Raw genomic sequence first — 12286 nt, forward strand, 5'->3', positions numbered from 1 at the left:
ATGCAGCAACCTTGTTTAACAAGGTTGTCTTCATGCAGCAACCTTGTTTAACAAGGTTGTTTCCATGCAGCAACCTTGTTTAACAAGGTTGTCTTCATGCAGCAACCTTGTTTAACAAGAGTGTCTCCATGCAGCAACCTTGATTAACAACGTTGTCTCCATGCAGCAACCTTGTTTAACAAGGTTGTCTCCATGCAACAAGGTTTCGTGTTTTAGAAAGAGTTGTAAATAAAATAAAAAAATATAAATAAAATTAAAAAAAAAAAAAATTCTTCTCGACGGTAGACTGCAGTAAAGAAAGTTACTTTAGCAGTCGTAGATTGACTTCTCTCTTCCAAATTTGGAGAACTTTATTATAGATTTATTTTGTTTTAGGAAGAACTCATAAGGCTTTAATAAAAATTTTATTTGTGAACTATTTTATTTAAACATTTAAATTATATAATACATTTCAGCATATACTACTGTGAATTTAAAAATTTTTTAAATATAATCTTAAATTTTATTTTAAAATTTTATTTTTTTATTGTATTTACCTCCCCTAGGTTGAGGGATGATGACTGCTAGAGTCAATGATACTGTTGCCTTTGTCTTTTAAATTGTTAAATTAAATTATTACAACTCTGGACCCCATAGTTCTAAAATACTTGACATAAAGCAACTATACAAAGACCTTGGTAAGAACTTCACAAACAAGGCGACTGCACTAAGAATTTGGGTAAAAAGTCCTTATCTAAAAACTTTAAAATGGGTCCTTTAAAATCCTTTATAGTAAGAACCAGAACCAAATATAATACTGCCCTACACAGTATATACTGCCTATTACATAGTCCGCATAACCAATTACTTAGTACAAAATATTACCATTTAATAAGACATTAAACATTAACGGGTGATGCAGAAGTTATCGGACAAAATAAAAACGTCAATAACTTATTTATAAATAAAAAAACAAACTACTATTATATTTTTTTTAAATAAAGCATTTATCTTTTAATAAAAATATATTATTTTTTATATGAAAAAACACAACCATCTGCAACTGATCTCAATTTTGCTCTGACGCCTTTCATATGCGACTGTAAAAAGTTTAAATCAATTTCTTGTAGTTTTAGTTTAATGCGATCAATCAAAACTTGCTCTGTTGAAGCTTGCCAATCTCCCTCGTAAACCTTCTGTGGCAAATGTCCCCAAAAATTTTTAATTGGTCGAGCTTGAGGCACATTTGGGGGATTGGATTCTTTATCAACGTAATAGACATATTGGTCCATCCAATTTAGAGAATCTTTAGAATAATGAGAACTTGCTAAATCTGGCCAAAATAAATAGTTAAAGTCTCCATGATACTTGTGAATAAATGGAAGAAGTCGTTTTTCTAAACATTCATTAATATAGATTGATGAATTGATCGCTACAGCCTTGGAAGTGCGAAACAATGGCTCGGACATACCACGGTCAGATATGGCTATCCACATTAATAATTTTTTGGGAAATTTCTCTTTTCCTATAAAACGAACACTTTCTGGGCATGTCTTTTTGTTGTTTGTGTAGTATCCAGAATTTCCAGGCATGTTGTCCCCTGCAAAACAAAAGTATTTTTCGTCATCAATGACTAGAAGTGATTTTGTGTTATAGAGTTGGTTAACTAGTTTCCTGCTTCTTTTCTTCGCCTTTTATTTGTTGTTCTATAGTGTATTTTGGAGTCTTTTCACGTTTTCTATATTTAATATTCATTTTTTTTAACTGACGACTAATTGTCGATTGTTTACACTGAATTTAATACCTATTTTCTCTGACTGACCCCTTTTTGATTGTTGACAAGTCTTGTTAATTCGGCTTTCTTTTCTCTAGTCCAGGATGTCGGACAACCAGGGTGCTTTCTATCAGAAAACGATTGAACAGTTTCAAGTCTTTCTATCAGAAAACGATTGAACAGTTTCAAGTCTTTTTAGGTTATCATATATTGTACTTCGAGCAAATCCTTCCTTTTCAAAATGATTTTTTTTTTTTTAATATTAGGTTTATTTACAAAAAACATTTTTAGTCACTTTCGAAAAAATTCTCGTTCAGCTGCATTTAACCTTATTTTAAATAATTGTGTTTCAAATAATAAAGTTTACATTTTATAGAACATTTATGCCTACGCATAAAACCACAAAAACTAATTATTATGCTCAAATAATGAAATTAGGATTTGTCCGATAACTTCCGCATCACCCATTACCTCATTCTGAGGAAACTTTGTTTTAACAAGTTATATATTTTATTTCATTATTAGACCAAAGTAACTTACCATATGTATCTGGTTTAACTTTTCTTTTAACAAAATATAGTCAAGAAAGACCTAAAAACAACACAAATAAAATAATATTCTATTTATATATTATTTATGTAAATAATGACATAATGCCTTGATACCAAATAAAATTTATGATAAACTAAAAGAATTTAATAACAGATTACTTGTCCACCAAGTTTCCAGTTTTTTATCGTACAACAGCGTTCAGGTAAACACAAATCTTTCAAAATGTTCTTCAAGTTTTCATAATCCTCTTAAAAATTTTTATCAGTATTTTTAATTTTTCAACATTTAAAAATAACAGAGTACTATTAAAATTGTGTACCTTCAATAATTGCATCCGCTGCCAAATTATCTATGGCAGCAACATGAGCTAATCCCCAATGCCCTGCTCTGATTAAATGAATAGTTTCTTCATATCTTCTGCCAATGTATTTTGCATGTAGTGCCTGATCAATAAAATCAATAAATTCCAACAAAAACAAAATTAACAAAAAAATGACTATAAACAAACAGAAAAACGACAGACCAACAGTTCAAATATTTAACCTTAGCTTCATGCATCCAATGTTCAGGTATTTGAAAATCTTTAATGATCATCTGCTCTTGTTCTGTGAACTGCATATCACCCTCCTTCTCATTTATTAAACAGTATCTTGAAAGAATGCGTTTTACAGAACTCTCTCGTCTAAAAATTAAACAAGAAAAAAAAAGAAGACATTTTAGAATATTAAATACTTTTTGCCAAAAAAACTTTTTTTTACTAAAAAATATCTGCAAAGTTTTTACGTTTCATTATCTCTCAAATGCATGAGAACAAAAACTGCCCACTGCCATAAACCAATACTTTCTAGTTGTGCAGCATAACTATATTGCAATAGAGCATGGCGATCATCATTTAAGTGAGTGTAACCAAGATTTTCTAAAACTCTTTGAAGGTGCCAACTATAAAAAAAATCAATAAATAACTTCATATGAAATTAAAAAAAGAAAAAAAAAAAAGAAAAGAATAACTTAAAATTACCTGAGATGATAGTCGACCATATTATTGACATGGGTATTGGGTGTTAAAAGTTTTTCAAGTAAATGTTCTCGTTTACAATAAAGATTTAGAATATGATAACAAATATCCTTTGAGGTACCTTCTTCATCACTTTTTTGGTACGTAGGATGAGGGTAAGACGAATAAGATCCATATGTTTCAGTCCCCTTAAAATAAAAATCCACTTTTATTTATGCGTGAAATGAAATTACTAAAAATTAGTAAACCAATGTAAATTAACAAAAACTTCAAAGGTTAAAATAACTCAATAAAAATAAAATATGATAACAAGTTTAAAAAAAAATGATTAAAAAAAAATTAAAACACACCTTAAATGAATATTGGTATTCTTTAAAAGCATCATTAATTGTGGCTGTGGCTGGACAATAGTACCTATAATATTATATGTAGATTATCTTCATGCATTGCATTACCTGTACTGCATATATACACAAAATATAGATTTATATCATACACACACAGGTTTGGCAAAAACCCAGTTTTTTTTTGGATAAACTTGGGCTTTATTTTTATTTCGTATTTGTTAAACTTTTTTTTTTTTTTAATGGTATTGAAAATTAGTATAACTTTTAATACCATTGAAAATTATACTAATTTTTAATAATTTATAACAAGAACTTTTCAAATTATTTTGAAAAAGATTTTTAAACATAATTTAAAACTGTATTTATTTAAAAAATAATACTAAACAAAGTTTTTTTGCTATAACAAAAGTTAATCAAGATACACAAACTCTCAATCAATGACTGCAGCTATAAAAGTATGACATCATCAATGACTTTTACAATAATGACTTCATGTGTTAAAATTTTATTTTTTTGAGACTATAAATGTATATAAGTCAAAATAATTAGATAAAAAAATGCTAATTAGATGCAAATATTTATCTTTCTATTTATAGTAAATAAGTTAAGTAAATAAATAAAACAAATCATTTGAATGTTAACTTAAATATATGTGCATGATAACATAATTTAATCTAATTTAATTTAATAAAAAGCTTATAACAAAGTCTGGCATACTAGTTTTCTCTTTTCATGGGATGTATTTGGAAAAGTTATTAAATCTATTGAATCATTCTGATTGCAGTAGTAAAGTTGTCCTAGGTCCTAGATAGACAGCAATCTCTTTCTTTTCAAGTAATCTCTGGAATACCTCAAGGTTCCATCCTTAGTTTCTACTTTAGGTATCTTCTATCTTGATTTCATTTGCTACCTCTATTAATCCCCTTTCCATTCTTGTATAAAATACAACAAAGTTTTTATTTTTCATTTAGTGATAAAATAATCTTGCAGGAAAAACAAAACAACAACAAAACAAAAAGACTTATTGTGTGTATATAGTATTGTGTGATAACATAAGGTATAACCAATAGTTTTGCTTGTTTATGATTTGGAATTATAATGATAAAAAAGAGGGTTGCAGCAACAATTAAAAAAAAAAGAAAGAAAAGAAAAGCTTCAACTAGATAAAAAATATTATATAATAATTGAGGGTTGTAAATATTCTAAATGTAATTATTTATAGGCACCACTAATTTAATTTCAAGCATCTACATTAATCTCTATTGGCATTATTCATGTTCTGTCTTTGCTTCCTAATTCTTAGCTCTACAGCTGCTTGTAACCTGTAATACTTTAACTGCTTGTAACCTTGTAATACTTTAACTTTAAGCTTCCTTAACTGAAATAGCCCACTCAACCTTAACTAGTTAACAGTAATATCAATTAAGTTGAATACAGTAATAAAATTAAAAAAAAATTACCATAAATGCAAAGCAAGACTTCTCTTCCAATTTAGTTTTTCACATAAACTGATAATGTTTTTTTTAGATTTCCAAACCATCATACCAGACATTAACACATATAACTTTAAACGATTTACATTCATGAACAAATCGATCTATAATATATATATATATATATATACACACACACACACACACACACACACACACACACACACACACACACACACACACACACACACACACACACATCTTTATACTAGAGATGTAATTAAAACAATATTAAAAATAAGAAGTCTGCTATCAGCACTTTAATGTACTCTGTAAACCAAATATGCCTTGCTGAAGGGTTTTAATTTGTTTCAAACAAAATTATTAATGACTAATTAAAAAAGGAAAATTATAGTGTTTTTTTTAATATTAAGATAATGCAAGATTTTTGTAAAGTTTTAGATAAACAATATTTATTATGCGGAATAACCAAAATCTTTTTTAACAAGATAATAAGAAATTAAGAACATATTGTATATTTATATTTGCTTAAAAAAGTCATACCAATGACCACATAAAGTGAACTTTTGTAAAGTTTTTGGCAAAATTAATTTAACGTACTTTTGTAAAGTTTTTGGCAAAAGTAATTTAACATGTATTTTTAATCTTTTTAACATGTACACAATGATTGGATGCTTACTTTCAAAAAGAAGCAATCATGTTGTACTTTTCTAAATACCAACCTTTTTTTTTCTAAACTTATAATTAGGAGAAAGAATAACAATTTAAAAAAAAAATTATTTGATTAAAGTCTTAACTATATTTACTGAATCCTATTAAGTTGAAAAAAAATAATTTAAAAAAGCACTTAAACTGAGTTTTATCATTATTTGCATCTCCCCATGTTTACATCTTTCATTAGTTGTGTAGTTGATTATGAAACAAATAAAGATGAACATGCAAAAATCACGATGAAAACAAAGATAGACATGCAAAAAAGATTGCTGAACTATAGTGTTACCTGTAAAAGGATATTTTATTTAATAACAGTTAAACAATAATAAACTACTCAGTTTTCTTATAGTTTACTAAATTAAAAAGCTCTTTCAAATAATAAATATTTCAGTGAACTAGGAAAAATGCTAAATACAATTACAGAGCTAAACAAAAACAAAACTTTGAAAAAATAACCACTTATAACCTTGCTTGACTGCATACTTAAGGATCTTTCTGCTGATCAGGCTCATGGTTACAAAAATGTAATAAAATACAGCTGAAGCATTACCTGAGAATTTATTAAACCTTGTCCCTAGGTTTATGACCAAAGTTTATTAAATAAGTCCTGTTTTTCATTCCAAATATAAGGAAAAATCTTCAAAATCTATATTTGATTCTCGAAATTATAGTGGTTGTGTATTTATCTGCTGGTGTATGGTGAATGGTGTATGTTTCAACTAAAAAGTTGTTACTATAGTAATAATAATGGTGAAGAGATCGGCATGGTGTTTGCATTGCATTATTCAGACTTTTTTGTATTCCAACAATAAAGAAAAAATTTAAGAATGCAACATGTGCTAAAGATTAAACGGGAAGAAAAAGATAATACTCAATTCAGAGACAATTCAATAAGATGTTGCAAAGCCATGAGTAAAAATACTAATGCTGATAAATTGACTAAACTAATTGAATTAAAAGATTCAGTTTACAAATAACTTTTTCAACAAATCTCACAACCCATTTGGTGTACTTCTTTGTTTGAGTTTCAACTTGCAATAAATTTCCTGATTTACTGCAATCGCTACCCCTGTGTGTCTACAATTAAGTAGTGTGCATGCAACAAGAAACTAAACTAAATCTGAATTAATGGGGTGAAGTGTAAAACTCACGAACAAATTATTTTATTTAAATGTTAATGCAGACTTAGCAGTGATTCACTTAAATTATTGAGATCTCTTATTACCTAAAAAAGTAAGCAAAGCAAACTTAATCAAGTATAAGTCAAACTTTGATTGTTTGGGGGTCGTTTAAGCCATAGTTCTGATTTTTTAATAATTAATAATCTATTGATATTATTTTTGCCCTTTTTGTCTTGTCTTGTTCATTAAGTTTTTGTTTATTTTGTTTATTTACTTTGTTGCTGGTTTTCAGCAAATGTTTCTTTCAAGATGCTTCATGTTTAGTTTTTATGAGTAGTAACCAAACCTTGTACACTTTAAAGTTTTGCACTTAGCTTCAAACTTATTTAGCTTTTCAAACATCGCTTTCTTAAAGATCAAGGATGATCTGAAATCAAATATGAATTGAGAAATGTATGAGTAAATTAAAAAAAAAGATGAATATAAACAACTTTTAAACAGTATCATCCAAAGCTCACACTTGGTCTGCAATCATGGTTCTATTTTCACAGCATACTGAACTATGATAACAAAAATAAAATATGAATTACAGAATGTTTTGGACAAAAGTTAACGCTCTTTTTAGTTGCTTTTCTATTGTTTATATATATTAAATATGCCAAAATTGAGTTGTTAAAAAAATAAATTTGTTTGAAATTTTAATTTCAAAAATGATATTCTAATTTCTTGTAAATAAAGAAACTGATTCAAAAGAATTTTCTCAAAACTTCAATCTTCAACTTTTTCAAAATTTTTAAATTGATTTAGTTAAGTTTTTTTTATATTCAAATAATTTGATTGGTTTGATTTTTGTCTTTTTTTGTTTGTTTGATTTTAACCATATAAATGGCTCACTTAACCATACTAAATATCAGAATGATATTAAAAATTGATATTAAAACTAGATATCAAAATTTGATATTTCAGCTAAAATACTGAACTTATTTAAATGTAATTGAACAAATTGAAAATTAAAACTCTTCCTCCTAATTGATCATTTTTATTTATTTAATAAAAAATATGATCAATCAGGATTTTTTTTTAAATTAAAAGCCAGATCTTTCAGGCAAAACATTTTTTTTGATGTGTGCATGTGTGTGTATACATATAAACTTAATAGGTTTAAAACATAGTTTAGTACATTAGACTCTTCCCACTGAGTCAACTGACTTCGAAGGTAATGTTTTAAATGATGATCACCAGCTGATTGAGAAAGTAATGATGCAAGTCGAAATTCTTTATTATCTTTTGCAACTTGACATGCAGAACATAATTTATTTCCAGAAAGAAAACTGAAAATTACAGAGAGATGTCCATCATCCTTAAAAAAAATGATTCCAAAATTATTAATAAAATAAAGCATAGAAAAATGTCTCAATTAACTCAGTCCTACAACCTTCTACCATTTTCTATTTACCTTAACTTTATTAGTCAATACTTCTTCATTAACCTCTTCTTCTAAAACAATTTCAAGCCATTTTGAAAGCGCAGTGCGTCGTAAAGATTGATTTTCATATTTAGAATTTTCTTCAACTAAAATAATGCAGATATAAATAGCTAATTAAAACAAAAATACTGGTAAGTGATGTTAAGTTGTAACACCACTAACACCACACCAGTAACAAAACAAAAAATTATTGCAGTAACAAGATAAAAAAAAAATGATGGAAGAAATGAAAAAATAATAACTAGTAGGTATTTTAAGAATAAACTTATTAATTTAAAACTCTTTGTGAAGATTTTTTTTTTTTTAATTTAATTAGTTAAAGATAATAACTGATAAAAGATTGATAGACTAAGATAATAACTGATAAAAAAAGATTTAAAATAATTTTGAACCAAAAAAGAAACAGATAAAATCAAGATTGTTATTTGTAATTATTTCCTTAATAAAAAAGAATTCTAAACTTTCTATAAGAACTCTGTTTCTTTAGTTTCAAATTTTCAAGACTTGATAAGTTTGCTGGAATGGAATCAGAAATAAGAAATTAGTGAGCACAATAAAGAGAGGCAATCTTAGCAGATGCTAATTTTAAAATGAATTAGATGTATGGTTTTTATGAGATGTTAATAGTGGAAGTTGAACTAAAAAAAAACATTAGGAAGGTTTTAATTCATCAATTTAGGAATATCAACATTATTCAAGAATGTTTAGTAGAAAACAACGTTTTTGGCTTCACTAGCCACAAAAAATACTTTTGTTTGGGTTAAACAAGCCACTCAGCAGCCACTGGAAACAAGCTGTCACAGATTTAGCATCACTTTGAGGATTGGCTGCTTATTCTAATCAATCAAAAAATGATGAATTTTTATAAAGCCAGGTCTATATGGCTGTATAATTAACAAATAGAGGCACTCCACTCTACTCCAGATGTATGATTGCCACTCCACTCTACTCCAGATGTATGATTGCTAATAAGATCACTAATAAACAATATAATACAATACAAAAAATAAACAAAACAATACCATAGATGCAATCTTGTGGTACCTTATCATTTATTGAAAAAGAGTTATTTTCATCAAATAAAAAACATCAAATAGATCATAAAAGAGAGCTTCACTCAGCTTCATAGACTCAAAGGTATAATTTTTCATAATATTGATTAAATTTCCCGAAAATGTCATAACACAGAAACAGATTGACATAATACTGTATCAAAAATGTCATAACAAAGAAACAAAATGTTGTAACAAAAATATATATATATATATGCATATAAAATATGTTCATCAACTTTACAGAAATATACAATGTTCATCAACTTTACAGAAATATATCATGTTCATCAACTTTACAGAAATATATTATGTTCATTATCTTTAAAGAAATATATTATGTTCATTAACTTTAAAGAAATTTATTATGTTCATTAACTTTACAGAAATATATTATGTTCATCAACTTTACAGAAATATAATTTGTTCATTAGATTTTTAGAAAATATTATGTTCATTAACCTTAAAGAAATAAATTATGTTTATTTATTTTACAGAAATGTATTAAATTAATTTTACAGAAACTATATTCATCAACTTTAAACAACTACCATTGTTTGGAGAACTAAATGTAATAAATTGATACAACTAATAATCTTCGAAATATTTATTATGTTTTCTGTTTTTCTTTTTTCTTCTATTATTGTTACAACATTAAATAACAATTTGAAATAAATGTTATATTTAAAAAAACAAAACTTTAAATCTAAATTTTTTTATGCATTTATTATATAATAACAATTACAATAGGTTATATAAAAGCTTACCTGGATCTAGTTTACCCCAAAGAGCATCAACCAATTGCCATACCTCAGAGTGAACAGAAAAAAACTTTTTTTCAAACTTTGCTAATAAAAAAAGAAAAAAAAAGATTCAAAATAACAAATAACAATTCAAAACACTAGCACTAACAAAATATACAAATAAATACGAGCAAGTACTAACAAATACTCAACTATTGCTAATTAAGTATTAATACTTACAAGTAGCTTGTTTAAACTGTAAAGACTTTTCAGCATAACTTTTAATAGCATTATAAAGAGAAGACAATTTTGGCTTTTTTAGAGAGCTACTTGAGTCAAAAGTAAATTCAGTGTTTTTTAATGCTATGTTCAAACAATCCTTAAAAAAAAATCATTTTACAAGTATAAAAAAGTATATATTGAATACAAACTTCTTTGGGCTACATATTGCTATTAAAAACTTACTGCAATAAACTGTGTACTTCCCTGATGAACATCAGAATTTAAACGTTCAACGTTAACAAACATATTGGAAAGACCAAATGGAGACTGAGTACAAGACTGAGTGAAGTTTCCTGAATATAACCCTTGCTTTAAAGTCTCTGCTTTAGGTATTCCAACACAGTCTCCCATGTGAACAAAACTTAACCCATTATTCCATCGCACATGAAATTCTCTTCCATGTGTTAAACTAGCATCTGCCAAAAGCCATGTTTTTCTGTATAGCAATGACTTTTCGTAAGGTACTAAGCCATATGAACGACATTTAATAAAAATATTGGGATTTTCAGTATTATCAACTTGAATTATCTCTTTATCAGATGCTAAAAAAAACAAACAACCTGATTATCTCTCTTCTATTTTTTATTTATAAAAAAATTATACCAAATCTTAGAACAAAAAACTTACAAGCATAAATTTGCTGCTTTAAACTGCTTTTAAATAAATTGACTTTTTTAGCTTTAGGTTCACTCTGAACTGTATTATCTAAAGTTAAGTTAAGAAACACAGAATTATTTAATGAGTCAGGTGGATTTTTTGATTTCGAAATATCAAGTTTCTGAAAAACAGAAGATGAGCGTCTCGACTCATTAAATATAGATGTATTTGAAAAGAGATGATTTTCTCTTCTTGCAGGTTTTTGCTTAACATCAACCATATCCTCGTCATCACAAAGGATAGATGTTTTCATTCCTTGCAAAGTGAATGGCTTAACTTGAGACACTCGACCAAGTTGATGAGAAAATGGAAGATAATCTTGTTCCATTTGTGTTTCATAGTTAAACTCTATAAAAATTAAATACATTTTATAAAAAGCAAAAAAAAAAAAACTTTTTTTTTTGTATTTAAAACAGAAACTGCAAATAATTCGAAAAACTTAAAATTTTATAACATCAATAGATTTCAATAGAACTTATTTTTAAATAGAACTTAATAATAAAATTCCACTTTAAATACCATTTTGAGAACTCATACTAGATTGCACTGGCATTTGATTGTCATCTTCTTTATCATCCATTTCAGTGTCAGATGTTTCTTTGCTTATTGTTAATTCTAGTCCAGGATTAAAGCTTTTAATAGGAAAACGATCTTTTACTTCCTCTTTTACAAGTGATATAATCTCTTCCTAATAAATGAAAATGCGTGTGTATATATATATATATATATATATATATATATATATATATATATATGTATATATATATATGCATACTTAATAAATATTAAATTCAAGGGCGCCCATGGCACCCCTAAATTTTTTTTAGCAACCATTTACTTATATATATTTATTGTTATTGCATTACAAAATGACAATAATTGTAAACCATAGATATTGCTATTGTTTCTAAAAAAAATTAATACAATAACAATAGTTATTGTTTCTGTTATCGTTTTCATTACAATTACAATAGTCTAAAACCTAGTCACAAGTTTTGAATATTTTTAAATAACCACAAAACAATTCTCTAAAAAAACATAAGTTTACCTGTTTTTAAATACATTGTTATTGGTTAGATGTCTCGTAAAAATTTTTTTTGTATATTTATT

General features: G+C 26.8%; 1 protein-coding gene across 2 annotated transcripts in view; it reads right to left on the reverse strand.

Moving 5' to 3' along the window:
- The window catches only part of LOC100207789 (nuclear pore complex protein Nup98-Nup96), a 77602-nt gene that overhangs the window by 1877 nt on the left and 63439 nt on the right, over nt 1–12286 (reverse strand). For both annotated transcript variants that reach the window (XM_065813230.1, XM_065813229.1), the window contains exons 21-35: nt 11696–11864; nt 11147–11524; nt 10703–11061; nt 10478–10616; nt 10262–10342; nt 8413–8528; nt 8137–8316; nt 5128–5264; nt 3671–3734; nt 3324–3508; nt 3089–3244; nt 2849–2987; nt 2625–2748; nt 2464–2552; nt 2294–2344 (exon numbers count right to left, since the gene is read on the reverse strand). In XM_065813230.1, the coding sequence (XP_065669302.1) occupies nt 2294–2344; nt 2464–2552; nt 2625–2748; nt 2849–2987; nt 3089–3244; nt 3324–3508; nt 3671–3734; nt 5128–5264; nt 8137–8316; nt 8413–8528; nt 10262–10342; nt 10478–10616; nt 10703–11061; nt 11147–11524; nt 11696–11864 (2367 nt within the window). The remainder of the gene's footprint in view (nt 1–2293; nt 2345–2463; nt 2553–2624; nt 2749–2848; nt 2988–3088; nt 3245–3323; nt 3509–3670; nt 3735–5127; nt 5265–8136; nt 8317–8412; nt 8529–10261; nt 10343–10477; nt 10617–10702; nt 11062–11146; nt 11525–11695; nt 11865–12286) is intronic.

This window comes from Hydra vulgaris, chromosome 12, assembly GCF_038396675.1.
Source record: "Hydra vulgaris chromosome 12, alternate assembly HydraT2T_AEP".
Taxonomy (NCBI): domain Eukaryota; kingdom Metazoa; phylum Cnidaria; class Hydrozoa; order Anthoathecata; family Hydridae; genus Hydra; species Hydra vulgaris.